This window comes from Diceros bicornis, chromosome 13 (genome assembly GCF_020826845.1).
Source record: "Diceros bicornis minor isolate mBicDic1 chromosome 13, mDicBic1.mat.cur, whole genome shotgun sequence".
In the NCBI taxonomy this organism is placed as follows: domain Eukaryota; kingdom Metazoa; phylum Chordata; class Mammalia; order Perissodactyla; family Rhinocerotidae; genus Diceros; species Diceros bicornis.
The window spans coordinates 23114146-23135474 of record NC_080752.1 but is presented as its reverse complement, the minus strand read 5'-3'; the positions used below and the strand labels follow the sequence as shown (position 1 = coordinate 23135474).

Below are 21329 nucleotides of genomic sequence, written 5' to 3'. Positions count from 1 at the left end.
ACCCACAGAACCGGTCTGCTCTTACCAGTGTCTCTGTAAAAGGGCAGCTGCATGAGAACAAATGTCAATTAATCAAAAACAAAACGGCTCTACGTATCAAAGAAATGTGTCAAAATAATCTCAAACAATCAAAATATAATATATATATTTATAATTCCAGGCCCTCAAAAGCAATCATGGTAGTTAAGAACAGAGTTTTGAGTCATTATGATAGAGGCCAACTTGAGACATCTCTGGTGAGATGAAATGGGGAAACTGGCATTCGAACCCAGTCACCGGAACCGCCCTCAGGTGCTGAGCTCCTTCAAGCACAGGCAGCAGGCCAGCATCGTCCTCAGGCAGGGGCGAGACCACCAGCGTCCTCGGGAAGGCGGCAACTGGGGTGCAACCCGGTTCTGGGCTCGCTCCACGGTGCACTCCATGCCTGCCCGCCCACCCCAAGCCCCCGCCCACGTCTGCCCGGCCTGCGGTTTACTAGAATTCCATCCGTTTGAACACGTGAACGTCACTGAAAAATAAATCAATGCAATTCGGTTTAAATGCCAGTTTCTTCAAGAACCTGATATCTCCATTACAAATCACTGAAGCTCCTTTTTAAAAAGAAAATTGGACTCCCTCGTAACCAACTACTTTATGTGAAGAAGGCATTGTTACAATGGCTCAAAACCGTCCTCGGACTCCGCGTGGCGGGTCCAGCCCAGCATCTAACTCGAGAAGGTCTTGCCCGCGTCCTCCTTCCCCTTGTACGTCCTCTTGCCGTGTGTGAACGGGATGTACCGGTACTTGATCATGTGCTGGGGACAAACAGACTCAAGTTATTTCACAACAGCTTCCCGGGGAGCCACGTTTTCTCCAAATCTGAATCCCTATCTTCTCTATGCATCAGGCAATGAAACCAGGACTCCAACGAGCTCTAGTCCCCTCGTCGACACAGCAAACCTCCCCAGCTCAGCTGAGCCGGCCAAGCTCTGTCAGAAACCCCAAGGGTCTGGGAGAGGCTCTGTGACCCCTGGAACGCATAGAGGGCTAGAGATCCCGGGCTGAGGACCTAGGTCCGCAGGCGCCCGGGTCCCTGCTGATGACACACGCTGGGGGAGGAAGGAGATGAAGCTGCACCGTCATGTCTGCCCAGTTTTAGGGTAACGTTGGCATACCACACTGTCATCCTCCGGCAGGTCCTGGGCTCTAACTCACAGGACGATGTGCCAGTGAAGACACTGCAGACCTGAGGGCACAACTGAGGGCCTTCCCCTCCCTGCCCCCAGAGAGCTGCCTGCTGCAGGCCCCCTCACTTGACAGCTGGACTGTGGGACAGATTCGTGTTGGGGGACCTTGGTGGGGAGCGGGGCACCGTATCCCATCACAGACCCACAGGGAGCTTCACGAGGCTCCATGTGCACACACGGCAGACTCTGCATCGCCCCCATGCCAGACCTGAGCGTGGCTCTCCTCTCAGCACCACGGTAACAGGGCAGTAACTGTGGTCTCTCTCAGCGCAGCACCGTCCCAGTGTTTACCTTTATTTGCCTCTTCATCGTGATACAGAAAAGCATGATGAAGTACATCACCAAGATGGGCCAGAACACTGGGACATTGAACGCCTCAAAGAAGGTACAGACCATGGCCACAAGAATACCCTTGGTCGCTGCGTGCCTTAAAGGAAGGAGAGAAGGTCAGCCAGCACCAGGCACCCAGCGCCCTCGGGCCCACGAGGAGAATGTACATCTCTACCCAGGGAGCTGTGATGGCACTGCATGTATTTTATATATGACGTCCTACATGTAACCACAAATACAGCATTCTCTCAGTCCTTTGAAACCTCAAAGCATTCTAAAATCCCACGAAGTATAAAGCGCCAGTGAAGAGGTGCTGATGCTACACAGGCCGGCAGCTCAGGGACGACTCAGATGCACAGTAGGTGCCAAGGCTCGTGCCTGCTGCCTGGGCCTTCGTCTGCAGTGAACCCCAGTCCCTGAGCCTCACGCTCGAGGCCCACATGCCCAGCAAGCAGTTCTCCTACTGGCTGAGCAGCCTTCTGAGGAGAATCAGGCAGCACCCAGGCAGCGTCTGGACCCAGGGCCGCCCTGGCTCCCTCCTGTTCAGGGCGAGCCTACCAGACTCCCGGCCCTACTTAAAGTCCTCTGCAGCTCTCCCTTTCCTAGAGAACAAAAGCCAACCTCCTTGGAGGGCTGGCACGGCCCCCTTCTCCCCAGCACTTCACACCCACTCCACAGGCTGGCAGAGCGCCCACCAAGTCCCACACAAAGCACCAGGGATGCCAAGTAAAGGTGTGGTGGCTTGCTCCCTTCAGTGTTTTGATCCAACAAATGCAGGACAGACGAGGTCACAGAGCCCCCATTCCTCCGACAGTGTGGGGTCACCTGTCCACCTGTCACACTCGTCCTCATCGCAACATCACACAGATGTCACCGCTTCTAGGAGTGCTGGGGGAAAAGCCAACCCCCGTCCCAGAGCACAGCACTTCCAACAGCAGCAGACGTCCTGGAAGCTGCAGCTGCCCTGGAGGGGACCTAGCCCTGCATCTGTGCAGACACTCCCCACCCCGCACTCAAGTCTCCCTCCAGAACTGAGCCAGGAGAGAGCTGGTCCACCTCTGCCGGCGACCGGAAGGGGCACAGTGTGTGGAGCAGCACCAAGGCCAGCTAGTCTACGGAGGGAGGCAGAGACTGGCTGTGCAGCCCATCCCTCCTGAGGCCCAGGTCTGTGACACATCTGGGACCCTCCGTCCCGGAAGCAGCCTCTTTTTTGCTAGCTTCAAAGAGCGCTGGTGTTAACTTGCAGCCAAGAGAAGCCACTAGGCAGTGGGCACTCCTACAGAGGGCCCCTGTGACCCAACTCCGTGCCCAGCGAGCACAGCACTCGCATTTTGGGTGAATGAATATTAAAAACAAAGACCACAAAACTCTCATTTCTTTAAGAATCTAAGTTGCTGGCTAACTAGAAGAAAGATCGTCTATTCTCAGTCTTATTAGCCACACTCGAGGACAAGGATCCTTCTCAACTACCTTTAGGAATTAACTCACCAAAATTTAAACTCTGGGAGCCTGCGAATGAAGGGCCGGAACTCCTCATTCTGTTTGGTTGGTAACGAGGGGCCGTCATCTGAAAGGCAGAGCAGCAATCTGGGATGAAGCACACGTCTCACCTTTTCATTTCTATCACAACATTTCTAAGTTTTTCCCTAAAGCTTATGAACTAGCATGCCTATAATATGAAATAAAGATTTATATCATTTAACCAAAGATAAAATGGGGCTCTCTAACCGATTTAGAAATCAATTCATTGCTTTAGAAGATTCGTATTAGAATTTCTTTTTAAAAACAACTTGTATACATTTTGAATGACTGCATAAAAACTGAACTACACACCAATTTTCAGGAACACATCAACAGTCTGACACAAAGGCACACAAAGAAAACCACAAAGAAGGAACGTTTACAGAACACAAGACGTGTGCAGAGCTGTACCTGCACTCGAGAGACTGGGCTCGTGGGGACAGCCCCTCCACCTCTCCCTCCCCTCCTCCACCAGGCAGGCGCCAGCCCCAATCATGGACAGAGAAACGGAGGCCCACAGAAAGGGTCTCTCAGTTTTTGTTTTTTTTTTTTTTGTGAGGAGATCAGCCCTGTACTAACATCTGCCAAACTTTTTTTTTTTTTTGCTGAGGAAGACTAGCCCTGGGCTAACATCCGTGCCCATCTTTCTTCACTTTATAACGGACGCCGCCACAGCATGGCTTGCCAAGCGGTGCGTCAGTGCGCACCCAGGATCCGAACTGGCGAACCCTGGGCCGCCTCAGCGGAGTGCGCACACTTAACCGCTTGTGCCACCAGGCCGGCCCCTCAGTTATTTTCTAATGCCCCCCAAATGGCAACATTAAATGAAAGGGTTGTGTTTCCTTTAATATTTTCATTAAATATTCCATAGAGAAAAATCATAGGCTTATGGTCACAATTTTAAAACAGTCTCAAGAAACCATCCAGCACTCAGAGACTGTGTCCCTCGCGAGACAAGGAGGATGCTACCGGCAGGGAGCAGCATCCGGGTTTTTGCAACAGTGCGACAGACGTGCTGGAATGAGTGACTCACGATTGCTCACACGCCTCCCTCCCCTCCCCCTCCCAGGCTGGCCAGTCAGGCGTAAACGCGGCCTCCCCACCTGGCCCAGGTATGGCCAGGAGCAGCGGGAGCCAAGAATATTTCAACCTGTCACCCTGGGAATCAGAGAGCACCACCCTCACCGGCCCGACCTTGAGCGGCCAGGGTTAGACACAGTGAGCTGCCCGTGAGAAGGGACCTGACCAATGGGATTAGAGATTACTCAAAGACAGGCTGCGTAGGAAGGAGCGTGTCTGAGGGCAGAGTCACACAGTCCAGGTTCACATCCCTGCTCCTACTCATCTGCCGCGTGACCCTGAACAAGTTACAGAACCGTGTGCCTCAGTTTCCTCATCTGCAAAACGAGGGAACAGAAGGAACGCCGACCTCACATGCTTGTTCAGAAGGTTTATTTTTTTATTTTTTTTCCCCCCCAACTATCTTTTGCCCAGTAGATGGTTGTACGTCATAGCTGTACATCCTTCTAGTTGCTGTAAGTGGGACGCCGCCTCAGCATGGCCAGAGAAGCGGTGTGTCGGTGCGCGCCCGGGATCCGAACCCCGGGCCGGCAGTAGCAGAGCGCGCACACTTAACCGCTAAGCCATGGGGCCGGCCCCAGAAGGTTTAATGAGTCATTCTACAAACAGATTTATCCTCATCACCAAAGCTCTAGGCACATTTTAAATCCCAAGAGAACAGTCTCATAAGTTTGGATTTCAAATGTTTCTAGAGAAAATGGAGCAATCCTGTGAAGTAGACAAAAACTGCAATTCTCCCCAAACAAAGTGGACAATCTCTACTCTACCTGAATCTTCCATTAAGGAAGGATCCACTTTTGGAGAAAGGAAAGCTATGAAGAGATTTAGGTGATAGATCCCCAAGGCGTAGGTGACGATGTACCAGCCCTGGAAGAGAGGAGACACACGGTCAGCGGCACACTCCCACCATCCGCCTCTGCCACCAATTCCCACCTGGAAATGAACTGGAAATCATACACAATTTACTGACAGTATGAAGGCTGTAACAAGTGACAAAGAAGGAGAGTGACGTGCATGGTGACAGTTTATCTCCAATCACTTTGCGGGTCTTGACAGTGGACAAGCCAGGGCCCAAACAGCAAACTTCTCCAAGGGAGTCAGATGCACAAAACACCTGAAGCCACCAGCTCCCCCTCAGGAGTGCAGCAGAAAAGGATCTTCTCAAAGCCACATGCCCGCGTGGCACCACGAGGCTCATTACGCACAAGACGGTGCGGCCCGGGCACTGAGGGATGGTGGTGTGCACACCCGGTCCAGAAGCCCTGCCTTAAGCAAGAGCCACCTGAACCAGAACGTAGGATCTGAACATCACTCCAGATGTGCTGGCTCACATTCCCTCTAGGAGGCAGCTCCATCACCACACTTTGTCAGGAGGGTCAGTGATCTATGCCCAGAAGAGATCCAGGACAAAAAATCAGGAAATCAAGAACGAGGTTAAAAACGTGTTTTGGAGCCAGACCTTCCTTAGGAGATGCAAAAAGCAGGAATAGTTACAACACGTACAACACACTTGTCGTTGAAAGTGCAACACACTTTCTTGCAACTAAATTCATTTAAAAGCAGCAAGTTTATCCAATTAGAACCAGGCTGCATTGTGTGATCAATTTTAAAATCCTAAAATTTTCATACAAACAAGATGAAATCTGTCTGCCTTAAAATTTTTCAAGTCAGACAACTAAAATGTAGATGTGACAAGTTACATAGTTTAATGTTTACACAGCTTCATGTCACAGGGCAAGGCCGGGAAGAGATGCCCGATTAGGGATAAATTTGGTTTAGAACACAGTAAACTAACCTGTGTACCCCCACCTCTACCTGAATTCCCTAAATCAAGGTTTCTAGGTCATTCTTTCCATTAGAGAAAGGACCAAGTCCAATTTAACAGAAACTAAAGTCAATTGCAGTAAACTCAGCATTAACTGTAGACACCTGTACAGACCAATCTGCTATAACACAGAGGAGTGACCCCAGCCTCACACTGCACCCTCACTAGGGTCACCTGCAGGAACATGGCCTAAGTACTAACATCCAAGAACAGGTGTCTACACTGAGTTTAAGTGAAAGCTTCCCACAGCACTGGACGCACTGCAGTGTCCAGTAAATAAACGTGTCCACCCATGGACCCCTGTCCTCCTTAATCTGGGGAGATATTTGGAAGGAAGGTGCCTGCTTTAAATGAGGAAACAGCATTCCCAGCTCCAGAGAAACAACTCTGGGCAAGGCCTCTAACCTGCCTTCCTCTGGACATAAGCAAAGATTCAGTGACTTCCTCGCAAGGTCCACAGAGAATTCGCATCTAGGAGCCATGTGGTCACTAGAGAATAAGCAACACCAAAGGTTAAGTCTGGGAGGACATCAGCTGACCTGGAGAAAAGCCCTTCAAAACCGCCTGCGGTTCCTCCGTCTCGTACTCAACAACCTGCTGAACCCTCAGACACCAACATCGCTCATGGCACCCAGGGAACGAGTTGGCTGGTCCAGACGGTAATTGTGGCGAGTTCTGAGGCACGGTCACAGGATGCCAGGGGGTCCACCATCCAGACCAGGACAGTGGAGAGCAGGAAGGAGAGGCTGACGTCCAGACTGTCCTGGGAACTCTAGCTAGAGAATCTGACGCACTTAGGGTGAACTGTAAACAATTTCATTTTAAAAGACAGTCTCTGTAATTTTTCTTACATTTGGTGCTTAACTGAAAAGCAATGATTAGAGACCATTTCTTTCACCATAAACCCTCCTAATCCAGAGACAGAAAAAACCCCATCCCAACAAACCACAATTCGGATAACGTGGAGACAGCCGTGTCTCATCTCAGCCCGCACCCACCTGCAACAGGTAAACTCGAATCATGTAGACGAAGCTCAGGCCCAGTGTCACCACCCATCGCACGGCTGTGTACGGTGTGGACTTGTCTAGCCAGGACTGATAGATCTGGAAGACAGTGCACGGTGTTACGAAGACTGTGCAACTCCTACTGCACAGGACACTTCCTGAGACCATCTGCTTCGGGTCCTAAGGCGCTGGCCCAAAGCTGTGACTACGATTAACCCACTGAGGCAAGTGCATCCATTAAGCAAAAATATCACAGAACAATCTCTCACAGCAGAGGATCCTATAGCACTAGCCCAAAGGGGTCACAACTGGGAGACCTAACTTCAACCCAAGAGAAGATTGGACTGAGAGAGGAGAATGTGCGCACCTTCCAGTCACCGTCCTACATATGGGACTCAGCCCACAAGTCCCGTCCCAAAGCCCTCCCCAACGGAGCAGGTCCCAGCCCTGCCCAGTAGCCCCTGGCTGGCCCCCGCCCTTGGTCTCAGGCCGGCTGGCCATAGCCTGACCTCTGGCCACATGGAGCTTGCGCATGGTGGGCACCAAGGCAGCTGCAGAGTGCACTGCAGGAACCCTTAGTTTTACACATATACACGTGTGGGTGTGTGTCTGTGTATAGGTAATTACATACGCATACGTATGTTGTCTAATTTTAATTTTGGAATTGTTTAATTTTAGTTTTTAAATTTTAATCATGAAAAATTTCAACCATTCATAAAAGGGAATATTGAGCCCACACATACCCATCACTCAGCTTCAATAATCAAGGTCTTCAAATGCTATTTTTTAATTTTAAAAATTGATACATTTTTGATTCTGAGCCAAAACATCAGTATATGCAACTGTTCACTGAATTGGACTTCTTCCTCTAAGACTGAAACTCAAACACACAGTGTGTGAATATAGATTCAGGCACTGGTGGCCAGTGCAGGCCTCCTCACGGCCCACGGTATGGTCCAATGATGGTGTGCAGACCCCGGAGCCAAGTGGATGTGGACACAGGTGGCCGGGAGAGGGGACAGCAACAGCAGAGCAGGGGCCACCACCAAGTCTGTACCGCCCGGGAGCTAAGAATGGTTCTCACACTTTTAAAGGTGGTTGGAAAAAACCTGGAAAAAAAATATGTGGCAGACACCATATTTGGCCCCCAAGGCCTAAACCACTTACTACCTGGCCCTCTACAGAAAGACGTGCGCGTTCACGTTTCTGAAAGTGGAAATGTGAGGCTGGGACAAGGTGTCATCCACTCTCCATCAGGAACGCTGGCACACCTATGCCCCGCAGGAAAATGGCCCAGGGTCAAGAGTTTCCCGTTCAAATATTTACACAACTCATCTACAGAAAAACCAACCTGTCCGAGTCTTGTGAAAAATCTGTATACCACAGAAGGCTTCCCGTGGACGGACTCGCCAACACTGTCCCCTTCAGACATTCTGTAACTGAGAGAAACACAAAATATTTTCCATAAAAAGCATTCAAGCATTCGATCACTTTGCCCTATTTCTGTCAATACTATCAAGTAGGTTTTGTCGGTATTCAATATTTCATCCACACCATTTCTTTCTTCTGTGTGTCTTTACCATGAGTTGTCCAAGAAAAAGGAACAAGCCGGTGCCATGCTTTAGTGGAGAGCAGGTGGCACGTGACATGCAAAGCAGCACTGGGTGGACTTTCGCTTCTGCTAATATTACCTGGGTCACACTCCTCCTGCTGGTCCCCAGGAACTGCCCGCTGACGATGCAGTCCTGTCCACAGCACGGGCGCCGCACCCACGCCTCCCCTGGGTACCCCAGACGCGCCTCCCTCCAGCACCTCCTCCTGTCCGTTTCTCGGACTCCCCTCAGCACCCCCTCTTCTCTAGGACCTGCCCTGGTCTCTGTCCAGGCTACTCTCCACGGCACCAGCAGCCAGCTGTGCATCTCCTGGTCCTCTCAGGGCCAGGTCCTCCACTCCATGAACAGAAAAATGTCACCTACGATTCTCCGGTGGTCCACTGTCGGTGTCCCAGTTCCTCATCTGCAAGTGAAGGTAATCCTATCTGCTCCTGACTACTTCAACATACTGCTGTGACCCCTGAGGAGTCAGCCTGTGAGAGCCAGATAACCAAGCGGAGCAGCAGCCTCCCCCACTTCACAAAGGGGGATCGAGTCTCAGCGAGTTGACGCTGCCTGCCTGAGGTCAGGAGCAGCTGCGCTCCTGAGCAGCCGGAACCGGCTGACCTCAGCCCCTCCAGCGGAGCACGCCGCCACCACAACCTCAGAACAAGAAGGGGAGTCTGGCTCCAAGTTTGTTTCCAAGGCCCATGAGCAGCGTGGCCACGCGGCCGCAGTTTCCTCATCTAGCAAGCAGTGCTCGCTCACGCAGCAGCCCTTCCCATTCAGACAGCAAACAGGCTCACAACAGCTCAAGCTGCCCCGTCCATCAGCCTGTTCACAGCAGGGCTGGAACCCGAACCCACAGCGGCCCGACACCACGCTTCTCAATCACATCCTCGCTGCGAGCACTCAGAACGCCCTCTTTTTGAAATGGAAGTCAGCAGGCTCCTGACATGATCCTGGATCTCAAGTGTAAAACTTTCCAGTTACGACTTAGAGATGAAAATAATCTGAGCAGTCCCACCACAACACACCAAATTTGCATTAAAAGTGTAACCGTGACTCTATGACACCACTTCCTGGAGCCATCGTGTGGATGGGGCAGAGTGCCAGGAAGTGGAGAGAAGGGACCAAGGGCTGCCCTTTGCTCTCATGGGAGACGCGTAAATGAAAGACACATGACTGAACTGAACAGATGAATGACGGCTCCCTGTCTTCTTGGGAAGTGCGTTTTTACATTCAACTGGGGAGAATTCCATATTTTAAAACGCGCTAAATTAGAACTCATTACCTAGGATGGCCGGCCACTCTGTTTAGGCCAAAGCCAGGCCAGCAGAAAGCTACATCAGTCATATTCTTTATCCTATGGTTCCTTACATATTTTCCCTTACTTTACATTTTTAACACCAAAGTGTTTACCACTAAAATGCCTCTACTTCAACTGAGGCGATAAGAGTAATATAAGAGAGAAAATACCTGGCTATCCCTCTCAAGCATGTCCTCTAAGAAAAAATGACTGCTTACACCGTCCCCTTCCCTCAACTGAAAGTGTGGAAATCTTCCAAAAACACATTAGCCAATTTCTGATTATCCGACAAACAACGTACATGTTAAAACACAGCTCGACATCTTGATTAAACTCACCGTCAATAATAAATAACATTAAGAATGTGAACTTTGGAGTCAAAGAGCTTGCTTACAGACTCCAGTTCTGTCACGTTCTAGCGGTATGACCTGGGCAACCATTTCAGCACACCTCAGTCCAATCTGCGAAATGGGGGCAACAGCACCTCAGCGCCCTCCTCGCAGGCTTCCTGTGTGGAGTTAACGGCCAGCCGTGTCAGCACCCAGCACCAGGCCTGGCCCTGGGAGCCTCCCTCAAACACGTCAGACCTGTTCCCAGATTAGGGCCAGCCCCGCACCAGCTGTTCTGTCTGCAATCCTCTTCCGTCTGCTCAGTTTAAAGGCCACCTCTTCAGAACAGCCCTCCATGACAGTCACACTGACCACTCAGCCCCTTAGGTCACATGGCCCTGTGTTCATTTTGTGTAACACTCCTTTTCTGGTTTTTTTGTCTATTTCCTCCTACTAGAATGCAAGCTCCTTGAAGAGGGAAACTTGTCTGCTCCCTTGCTGGGCCCTACTGCCTAAGAGGGCCTGTTACATCGCAGGCCGCGGTAAATTATCTGTTCGATTTAACTGCTTTATGCACAGTCACAAAGAAAACAAAAGAAAGCAAGATAAAACCGTTCCAAGCAGCGACCATGAGTATCACGCCTGAAACTGTAGCACAACTCCCCATGTGCCTAGTTCCGGAGCCATTACTTGTACCGTTTCTGGACGTGGTCACCACTCCTCAAATAGTAAGCACGCCACGGAGAGGATTCCGTACGCGGCTCATCGACAGTCTGGTCCCACTAACTCTCTGTTCAGCTCCCTCCTCTCATTCGTCGGGGTCCCCGCAAGACACGTCCACACACTTCCACACGACCACACACTTGCACACGTCCACACACTTCCACACGACCACACACTTGCACACGTCCACACACTTCCAAGCTCTGGTGCTGCTCCCTCGGCTGACCTGCCCTGCTAGACCTCATCCGCTCCTTCTTGGGAAGCCGCATCCCAGCCGGACCCCTCCCTCCTCCCGCCGGACCGTCTCAGATGTCCCCGCCTGGCTAGGCACACTGCCCCCGACCGCGGGCACCTCTGCACTCACGGGAGTCCTACCAAGGGAGAGACCAACCCAACCGAGGGAACGCGCCTCGGGAAAACTCGGGGGCTAACCGGCCGCCTCGGCCCGGAACCCAGAGCAGGTGTAGGAGGGCGGCCCGGGCGGCGGGAGCCCGCGTTCGCGGCCCCACCTCGGTCCGCACCATTACCGAGCGGCCCGACCCTTCACCACGGCGCTCCGACCCGACTCCGCAGACGCCCCCGCCACGGGCGAGGACACACCGCTGGGCGGGCGCAGACCCCCAGGACGGGCTGGCGGTCACTGCCGCGACCCAGGGATCCGCCCGGCCCCGCCTATCCCGGCGCCCTGCCCGCCCGCCGCCCCGGCCGGAGCCCCGCCCGCCGCACCTCGCGGCTCCGCTGCGGCCGAGCGCGGTCTCCCGAGGGCCGCGGGAAGGAGGACGCGGGCAGGCGGCCGCGCCGGCGCTTCACTCGGTCCGAGAACGGGCAGCGAGCACTTCCGCTCCCTCCCGCGCGGCACCGCCTCCGGGACCTCCAAGATGGCCGCCGGGGCGGGGCCGAGAGGCTCCAACCGTTTCCGCTTCCGGTGCGGGCGCCCGGCCGTTGGTGGCGCTTTCCTCTCGTCGGACGGGACGTCAGCGGCGGAAATGCACCGTGTCGCGCAGGCGCAGTCGCGTCCTCTGGCTCCGGGCCCGGATAGCTCCGCTCCAGAGATTGTTGTCGCCCAGGGACTGGGCCGCCGCGACCACGCCCCCTCTCGACCAGCAACCCAATGGAGGAGGGCTTTGCTGGTTGCTAAGGGAAACCCCTGGCGGCAAGATGGCAGCCGCCAGCGAGGGGAGACCGATCTCCCTCCTGCCGCGCCGGGACGCGCCGGGCCGGCCGCCGCGGGACGGTAATGGCTGCAGCCCCGGGCCAGGCACGGGCAGGCCTTCATCGGGATGGAAGGGAGGCAGGCAGGGTTCCGGCGATCGCTGCGCGCCCTTGGCCCCGCATCTTCACGTTAGGAAGTCCAAGTCCCGGAGCCGAGGCCAGAACCCGCGCCTTCGATCCCAGCGGGGCTCCCACGCGCACCTCCCCGGACCCCAAGTCGGCTCTCGGGAGCCCTTGTCGCCCCCGACCCTGGGAAGGGCGCGCCTCCGTGTGTGCTGGTGCCCTGCGGGATGGGCAGGGGTCCTGGCCCAGAGTAGCAGAACCAGCCGGGCCTGGAGACCGAGCCGGAGAGCACCCCGAGCCCGGCCCCGGGTGTCAGGGCGGGCGCAGGACCGCGCCTCCCGACGTTCTGGGTGCGCGGTTCGGAAGGAGATTTGATAGGAGCTGTTCATAGAATAAAAGAAGTAGGACCGGGGTGAATTTAGTCCACACCGGTACCTGCAGGTAGAAGCTGACCCTCGGTTATGGCAGAGACAGGGGTCTGGTAACCCCCACGCTTCCCTAGAACCGCTCCCCTCAAGCTGTGCCTTGAAACCAGAGGGGCTGGTGAGGGAGGAGACCCTACCCATTCCAGGAACTGCGGGTGTGGGGAGTGGAGGGTAGTGCGCCCAACAGCTGAGGAGCAGAAGATGAAGCTGGGCATGTCCTCCTTGAATGCAAGTGTGAATTTTGTCCTGAGGGGACAGGAGGCCACTGGAGGGTTCCTGCAGAGAAGTGGCAGGTCCGGCTCACCCCACCCACACCCTGGAGTGTCCTCACCTTCCCCTGGCTAATTCAACTCACTTCAAATTTCCCCTCTCCAGGAAGCCTCTGGACCCTCCCACCACCCCTCCCCACCCCACCACCTCTCAAAGACCCTGCACTCACTCATCCTAGCCCACTTCACATGGGGCCTGCCTCTCTGCACCAAGTCGGTGCTCCTTGTGTTTGTTGCATAGATGAATGAATGAGTGGATGGATGGACGGAAAACAGGAAAAGTCCTGACCCCTAAACTGAACCTTTGGGCAGCAGTGTTGGGGAGTTCACTGGAGATGAAGCATTCAGACACCATGAGAGGCCCCGGGGGCTGCATGCTCTCCCTCACTGCCCGAGCCCGCCCCTCCTGAGTGCTTGGTGCTCGTCAGCCAGGTCTCTGTGTGACATGCTCACCTGTGCATCTTCTTTTCAATATTCAGGTTACGGTGTCTACATATACCCGAACTCTTTCTTTAGATATGAAGGAGAATGGAAAGGAGGGAAGAAACACGGTAAGAGACATCTGTGGCCTCTTCCTGCAGCCGCCACCTGGCAGCTGACAGACTGTTTCCTCGGGGAGCTTGGGCAGGCGGGTGGCACTGGTGCCAGCGGCACTGGGCCCTCACGCTCACTCGGGCCAATGAAAGGCCACTTCCTGCATTGCTGGAGCTTGCTGGACAGGCCACCCTGGTGTCCTGGGAGGCCCCTCAGTGTGCTGCCTTCTCCTGGGCCTTGGGGCACCGTCTGCAGGGAAGCTGCAACTTGGCAAAACTCCCTGGAGTTTTAGTTTGTCTTTGCCAAAGTGGAAACTGCCTTAATGGTTTATTTCTGATGATGAAGAGACTCCCTATTTTTGTAGAAAACCGTAGCAGCAGTGGAGAGACGTATCAAGTGATTGTCACCCAGGGTCCCCAGGGGTGGGTCCAGATTTTCCAAAGTTTATGCTCACACGGTTTTATCTCTGCCTGGGGTTGCTGCCTGCTCATAGCCTCTGCCTGCTTTTCTGCTGGAGGATTGGTCTTTTGGTATTTTCTCATACGAGCTCTTTTTGTATCTGTTGGCTACCAATATTTTCTATATTTTTAAACTTTTGACTTTTGTTATAGTGTTTTTGCCACGTAGATGTTTCTCAATTTTGGGCTGAAATCTCTGATTCTGGTCCTCCAGCCCAGGCGTGAAGGCTCCTTTCTGAGACTCCTGTCAGAGCCTGGCCTGGACAGAGTGGTTCCTCCTTTGTGAAATGTATTCTCGGTGTCACCCTGCACCCACAGACTCTCTCTCCTTCTGCTCCTGCACTGACGGAGGTGAGGTGACCGTAGTGTCCCTCTGAGCAGATTGGGGGTGGGGCCTTCTCTGCACCTCTGATGGCTCTGCAGTTACTCTGGCTGAGCAGCAGGGAGCTCAGTCATGTTTCAAGAACGTTTTTATTGATAAGTGTGTACACCGGTGAGTTCACAGAGAGCAAATGTTGGACGAGAGATGGAGCCAAACACAGAGGCCTAAGAGCTTTGAAGCCCAGCTCTTCTCTCTAAGAAATGAGCCCTGCCACGCACGGGTGCCAGCGGTCACTCCCGACCGCTATCTGACTTCGCATCACAATTTCTTTTACCAGGTCATGGGAAGCTGGTGTTTAAAGATGGAAGTTATTACGAAGGCCAGTTTGTGGATGGAGAGATCATGGGAGAAGGCTGCCAGCACTGGGCCTCGTCAGGTTAGCTCTGGAGACAGGTGACGGGTGTCCTTTCTTTCTCATAAACTGTCTCTGGCGTAAGTTGGTCCCTCCCTTCTGGATGCAAAAGGCACTTCTATCTGTAACTTAGGGATCCCCAGTTTCCCTGAGGTATCCCATAACCACAGTGTGCCAGCCTGGGCAGGGCAACCACAGTGCTGCCCCCAGCGTAGCCAGGGGCTGTCTCCAGACCCCAGACCCTCATGGGCAAGCATGGTAGTCGGTTCTTGGTGGAGAGAAGGCTCACCCCACAGACTCTGACCCCGAGAGGCCTTTGCCCTCGGGCACGTGGATGCCCACGGCGAGGGCCACCATAGGCGGGAGGCTGCACCCACACGGCTGCGGAAGGGAATTGCACGCCCCTGCAGGACCCTGGAGGGCAGGACCAGACCCACCTAATCATGTTTTCTCTCATTAACCAGAGTAAGTAAGAAGATAGAGAGACACCCTCATCTGAAGGGGCACCTGCTGCCACCATCGGTCAGGGAACAGGCGGGAACTAATTGGTCCTGCGAGGCTCAGGCAACAGTTCTAACCCTGGACGCTGTTTCCCCCTCCTCCTTGTCTGCACCAGGGAACACCTACTGGGGCCAGTTTGTTCTGGGGGAGCCTCAAGGACATGGCATCATGCAGTACAAAGCTGGCGGACGTTACAAAGGGGAGCTCTCCCATGGCGTGAGAGAAGGTCTGTGTCCACAGGAACTCGCTGAGTGTGGCTGCGTGCCGGGGGCTGTGCAGGGCAGGATGCTTTGTGGGGAACCTGGACATCAGCACCCCTCCCCGAGTTTCCGATTCAGGGGGTCTGGATGGGCTCAGTCTGCGCTTGACCAGGGAGCCTCACGCCCACTCGGGTGCAGGAACCACGGCCCCAGCCTGTCTGACTCTGGAGGTGGGGAAGGCGGGGAGAGTCTGAGCGGTTGAGTGTGTGTGGGGCTGGGCGTGGGACGTGGTCGTGCATCAGTGAGCCACCGCTGCATGACAAGCCACCCGAAACCTTTCGGCTCCAAACAACCGCCACTTTATTATTTGCTCACGATCCTGGGGGTCAGCAGTCTGGCCTGGGCTGGGCTGGGCAGGTCTTCTGGCCTCTCTTAGGGTCACCCATGTGGCTGCTGTCATTGCCTCAACCAGGCTGGCGGTCCCCAGTGTCCTCACCCTCGGCCTGGGGGCTCCGGAGAGACGAGAAGCTGCAGGTCCTCTTGAGGCCTCAGCTCAGTCACTTCCTCCACGTTCTGCCAGACAAAGGGCACATTCCTGAGCGGGGCGGGGGGGAGGGACTCTGCCCCAGGATGGCGGGGCAGATGCGGGAGGGGAGGAGCAGGCAGGCAGTCACCTTGGCCCGAAGACCAGAGCGCTCACTGTTCCTGGGAGAGCAGCTGCCACCAAGAAACCAGAGAGCAGTCACCACAAATCTAATCGTGGACGCAACTTCCTTCTGTGCTTCCGATGTCTGCTTACATGGGAAGTAGAAATACGCTCGCTCTGCCAAATTGTCCAAAACCTGAAAATACCAGAGCTTAGCGAAGCCTCATCCTCATGAGTGTGTCCCCTGGCCTTTCGGACCAAGGCCCTTTGGGTAGATCGTTCGAGGCCCAGCACAGCCGTACTCACTGTGAACTTACTCATGCCTGCAAACAGATTCTGACTGCACAGCAGCGCTGTCCCAGCCAGACAGCAGAGCACTTCAGTCTCAAATGTTGGGGTCTAGGGGACCCCTTAAATGCCCCCCTCCCACCCTCACTCAGGACCTTTGACAGCTGGACCTGGGAGCCACTTCCACTGGCATTGCGACTGCCGGTGCTGTCCCAAATCAGGGAGCGGGGGACGGTGCCGAGGGACCCTGTGCAGCCGGCCTGGAAGGACAGCCTGGCTTCTGGGGGGCGCTGACCCCGGCCTCTCCCAACCACACCACGCTCCTCCTCTTGGGAGGGCCCGCAAACCCCTTCATGGGAGCAGGGTCTGCCCAACAGGGACACGAGGTGACGCTCGGCTCTTGGCTCCTTCACTAGGACACGGGTGTCTGGTGGACCAGGACGGACAAGTGTACCAGGGGGCGTTCCACAACAACAAGCGGCACGGCCGGGGGCACATGGTCTTTCTGTGAGTGTCAGTGAGTATGCCGGCCTCACCCACCCCACAGCCACCCCTCGCCCCCCGACATCTGCTCCTTGCCTGCCTGTGTCTGGTCATCACAGTAGGGTGTGTGGTTTTGGTGTGATTCTGTACTTTCTCCTTTAGTTACTGAAATTGGTTATTCGTGTACTTAGTAGAGAAGGCGGCAATTGGGAAAGCGGGTGGTGGCAGGGTTGTGGGCACAAAGGCTTTCTCTCAGGTGCAGTGCTGGACACCCTAAGCCTGCCTTGTAAACCCCTGGGGCAGTTTCTCGTGCAAAATCCTGCCATTGGAATTTGCGGGCCCGCCTCCCCTCTTCTCTGTTCTCTTCTCCGTTGTCAAATCCTGCACACCTGGGGGCCCAGCAAGCAGAGGCTGGTGGCTGTGTCCACGTCAGGACCGGGCTTCTGTCATCGCACCCCTGCCGAGTGCCAAGGCCTCCTGCCCCTCCGCGGCTGGGCCCTGGCAAGGCAGGAGCTCACGGCCATCTGTTCAGGGCCTATTTTTGCCTTAGTCCCGGTGGCCCGTGCTGAGCCCCGGTCGGAGGAGCCGGTCTGAGTCAGCGCCGCCACCTGGCTCTCCCCCGGCCTGAGAGCAGCCTCTGTGTTTGTCCCTCAGGAATGGTGACAAGTATGACGGCAACTGGGTCCGGGACCAGCGTCAGGGGCACGGGGTGCTCTGCCGCGCCGACGGCTCCACCTACCAGGTACCTGGGAACCTGCCGGGACCCCAGGCTCGCGGGAGCCCCTCTGGGGTGTCTGCTCTGTCCCGGGGCATTCTCAGGGTGCAGCTCAGATGCTGCTCTTCACGACCCTGCGAGGTTGGGACAGCGACTGTTTCCATTTTACTGATGAGAAGACAAAGGCGTGAAGAGGTTAGGGGCCCTGGCTAATACCTTTTCATCCAGTCTGGTTCCTGAAATGCCCTCATGACCCGACGCTGTCACTTTGTGGGAATGAGGTGACGTTTCTCACTCCTTTGAGGATGCCCACGCCCACCCGGTGAAGCTTTTTTGATGAGAGATGCCCTGAGTCCAGGTGCACCCGTGACCACATGGGGAAGCAGGCATGACTGCCCCTCTCCTCTCTGTGTGAGCGAGGCTCCAAGCCCCGCTTAACCCCCTCATCACGGCAGGTGTTGCCTCTTGGGAGGTGGAGGGTGGGGTTTCAGGTGCTACAAGGTGGGTGAGAGAGATGCAGGCTTGTGGGAAGAGCTTTCCAGGCCCCCAGAAGCCATCATGCTTTTTTTCCTGGACGCGGGCCTGTGTGCCTGGCCAGGAGCAAACTGAGCAGGAGCCACAGACGTGTGTCCTGTCGACACGTCGCTCCTGTGCCCGGTCAGTGGCGACGCGCACGAGCCCACGAGGAGTGGACAGGCAGCACCGTCGGCCCTGCAGAGACCGTGGGCCACCCAAGAGTTGAGTGTGAGCTGAGACGTGAGTGACGAGAAGGAGCCGCCGCTTGAAGACCGAAGGGCAGGTTGTTATGGACAGTGGGAAGAGAAGGGGCGAGGCCCTAAGGCAGGAACCCGTCCGCTGGCCGCAGCAGGGTGTGGGAGGGGCAGGCGGCCGTCGCGCAGGCCCTGGAGCTGTGGTAGGGTTGCAGTCTCCCTCTGAGCTCACGGAAGTGCTGGGAGGAAGGAGGTCTGATCTCTGTGTTGAAGGGTCCCTCTGGTCCCTATTCCAAGGGTCCTGCAGGAGAGGTGATGATGGCCTGCGTGGGGTGCAGAGGGCAGATTCGGGATGGTTTGGAGGTAAAGACACCGGACTTGCTGACGGATTGGATGTCGAGGCGAAGGCAGGAGGAGAAGTGAAGATGACTCCTGGATTGGTGGCCTGAGCGTCAGAGGGACAGATGTGGTGCCTGCACCAGAATCCAGTTGGGAAACAGAAACCACCCCAGTAACTTAATGTGACCGTGATCGACTGGTGGAGGGCAGTGAGCCACTGCAGGGGGTAAAAGCAGAAGTGTGGAAATAGCAAATGCAAAAGTGGCCCCGGGGACACGTCCACAGATGGGATTCAGGAATTGGCTTGGTGGGTCCCTGGGCTTGGCTGGGGGCCGAGCTCCTTGGAAACGTGAATCCGTGGCAGCAGTGGCTTCAGGAGTGGGGCTGATGGGGCTGTCACCGTGGTTGGTTGTGACTTGCTGGCTGAGTCAAGGGCCTTGGGAACCCACGCATGGCTGCACACGGCTGTTAGGGCAGTGGTGACAGCTGCAGGCACGGCTGTGGGGCGGCTCTCCTGAGTTCCTGGAGCACGTGCAGGGAGGAGACAACAAGCTCAGGTCTCTGAACTCTCCGCTCAGGTCACAGCCAGAGAAGCAGAGACCCCACAGCAGCCCGAGAGGACACCTCCTTTCTCACGTTCACAGGGCTGAAACGGGATGTCATTGTGGGGGTTGCAGAATTATGGTGTCGGCTGAATTCACATCCTCGCCAGGTTTCTCACATCCAAGTTAGAGCGAAGATGGGGAAAGGCTGGGCCCTGGACAGGGCAAGCCCAGCCCTCCAAGTCAGACCCCACAGAGACAGGCAGGGTGTGGGGGCTGTGCTAGGGGCAGGAGTGTCCCAGGCGCCAGCTGCCGGGGCTGGTCTGCGGGAAGCCGCCCCGGATGCAGAGACAACACCACTGGGTCCCCCGCCGCCCAAGCCCTAGGAGTAAGGAGTGGACACACCTGGACCCTGGGGAGGCCTGTCCCCCACAGGGCCCTGCTCTGCCCTCTGCTGGCAGAGCCCAGCATCGCACCAGCCACAGATGGAAACCTTACCAGTGCCGCTCAGCAGCACAAAGCCGGGCGAAGAAGGGTGGATTTGGGGCTGAGAGGCGATGAACTGGTAACTGGCACAGGGCCCTTACTGAGATGGAGCGGCTGGGGGTGGGGGCCTGGGAGGCTCCCCGACGGCCGTGCTTAGATGTGGGGCCCAGGACGCAGGAAACCCCGTGCGTTGCCTTCCCTGCTGGTGAGACTAAGCTCTGCATGGGTGAACCCACCAGCCAGGCCACTCCTGCAACCGCAGCCTTGGGCAAGGCCATTGGCCACAGGCAGTGTCCTCAGTCCGCGTGCGTTGCAGCCGCCCTGCCAGCCTGGGCTAGCGCAGTCGGCACTTTGCACCTGAGCCTGTTGGGAAACGCTGTGTGACCCAGCAGAAGCTGCGTCTCTTCTCCCCGAGGGCGCATCATCCATCCCTGTGGGACCAGCCGTCGGGGCAGCCACAGCAGCTGCCACTCATTCGCCTCAACCCCCCAGAGCAACGCGGGGGTCCCGGGCGAAGTCTTGCTCCTCCCTGCACCCACCCTGCCACGCCGGAGTCACCCCATGGTGTCCAGGGGTCAAGTTTCTAGAGCGCACAGAAGGATCGTTTGCTGTGGTACTGGGTCTCACGTCCCGGGTGCCGGCACCATCCTCACCTCCTCACATGTTGACTCGCCAGGTCTCTCAACAGCTCCGAAGAAGTGCCCTCTTCCCCATTTTATAGATGAGGAAACCAAGGCACAGAGGCCTCCCAACCCGGGAGCCGCAGAGTGGCATGGCCTGAACCCAGTTCTGGCCTTGGGCCGGGAGACTCTGGGGTCAGTGCAGGAGAGCCGGGGGCGGGGCTGGCGGAGGGAGCTCTATGTTCCCCAGTACGGCCCCACCCCAGGATTGTCCTGTCCCTCGGCCACTGGCCGCCTCCAGGGTCTCACCACAGGGCCATGGCTGCCCACTGACTGGGTCAGTGCCCATCAGCGGTCTGGGCACTGTTGGGCCCCACCCAGGCCTCCCCTGCAAATCGTGGCTCAGCCGAGGGGACAGGCCAGGGACGGCACTCCGCACGCCAAGCTGACTTGGATGCCCGCCGCGCTCCACCAGGGGGCAGCCTAGCCCTGCCGACAGGACTGCCCGCCTGGCACGGGGCTTCTCCTGCTTGGGAGCTGGAGACGCTTTGCTCCAAGTTGACCGTCGATTGGCGGCTGGATTTCAGAGGGGGAAACGCCCCGGGCTGCAGCCCCCACAGCTGACCACTTCATCAGAAAGCCTGGACAGCCGCCCCCTCGGGGTCCCAGGCCACGCGGGCGCAGCCTGGAGGCCCGCAAGGGAGGCAGCGGTTTCGTCCACGTTACGCGCCTCAGCTGAGTGGATGCTCCTCCTGGAGCAGGAGCCTGGTCTCGCATGTCATGTCTCCCGGGCTTCAAACACTGTCCACTACAGTTGTTGTTGCTCAGCGACATCCCGACCCCACGGGGCCTCTTGTGCTCAGGGGACCTCGGACGCTCTGACGACCTCAGCTGGTCTCATCTCGGACTGGTACCACCCAGGGCCCTGAGCACGGCCTGCACACACCGTCCCTCGGTCGTGTGGGTGGCCCGGCTGGAGCACTGCCCGTGCAGTGTCCCATGTGGGCAGCCCCAGGCCTCTGTCCCAGGCACTCAGGACCGGTCAGCAAGCAATGGCATGGACTGAAGCAGCCGCTCTCACCTGCAGTCACAGATGGGGACCAGAAGACCCGAATCTGGCACAGGGGTCCAGGAGGGTGGGCCAGCGCCGGAGTGAGTTACTGAC

The 21329-nt window shown here is 56.1% G+C and overlaps 2 protein-coding genes across 2 annotated transcripts in view; one reads left to right on the top strand and one right to left on the bottom strand.

Moving 5' to 3' along the window:
- Nucleotides 1-120: 120 nt before the first annotated feature.
- On the bottom strand, nt 121-11777 carry RER1 (retention in endoplasmic reticulum sorting receptor 1). Its single transcript, XM_058552691.1, has 7 exons — nt 11666-11777; nt 8338-8425; nt 6981-7085; nt 4925-5024; nt 3045-3123; nt 1518-1653; nt 121-794 (listed from the first exon to the last, which is right to left on the bottom strand). The coding sequence occupies exons 2-7, from the start codon at nt 8416-8418 to the stop codon at nt 705-707; spliced, it is 591 nt and encodes a 196-aa protein (XP_058408674.1). The 5' UTR covers nt 8419-8425; nt 11666-11777; the 3' UTR covers nt 121-704.
- A 315-nt stretch (nt 11778-12092) lies between these two features.
- The window catches only part of MORN1 (MORN repeat containing 1), a 31217-nt gene continuing 21980 nt past the window's right edge, over nt 12093-21329 (top strand). Inside the window, exons 1-6 of the mRNA XM_058552687.1 lie at nt 12093-12173; nt 13388-13459; nt 14560-14658; nt 15251-15361; nt 16686-16776; nt 17407-17494. Coding sequence (XP_058408670.1) covers nt 12098-12173; nt 13388-13459; nt 14560-14658; nt 15251-15361; nt 16686-16776; nt 17407-17494 — 537 coding nt within the window. The 5' untranslated portion in view covers nt 12093-12097. The remainder of the gene's footprint in view (nt 12174-13387; nt 13460-14559; nt 14659-15250; nt 15362-16685; nt 16777-17406; nt 17495-21329) is intronic.

Excerpts from the sequence above, each read along its gene's own strand:
- RER1 (XM_058552691.1), bottom strand. The coding sequence starts at position 8,418 with ATGTCTGAAGGGGACAGTGTTGGCGAGTCCGTCCACGGGAAGCCTTCT. Across the intron at positions 5,025-6,980 it reads TTCGAGTTTACCTGTTGCAG|GGCTGGTACATCGTCACCTA; the intron begins GTGGGTGCGGGC and ends CCTCTCTTCCAG. Across the intron at positions 795-1,517 it reads CGATGAAGAGGCAAATAAAG|CACATGATCAAGTACCGGTA; the intron begins GTAAACACTGGG and ends GTTTGTCCCCAG.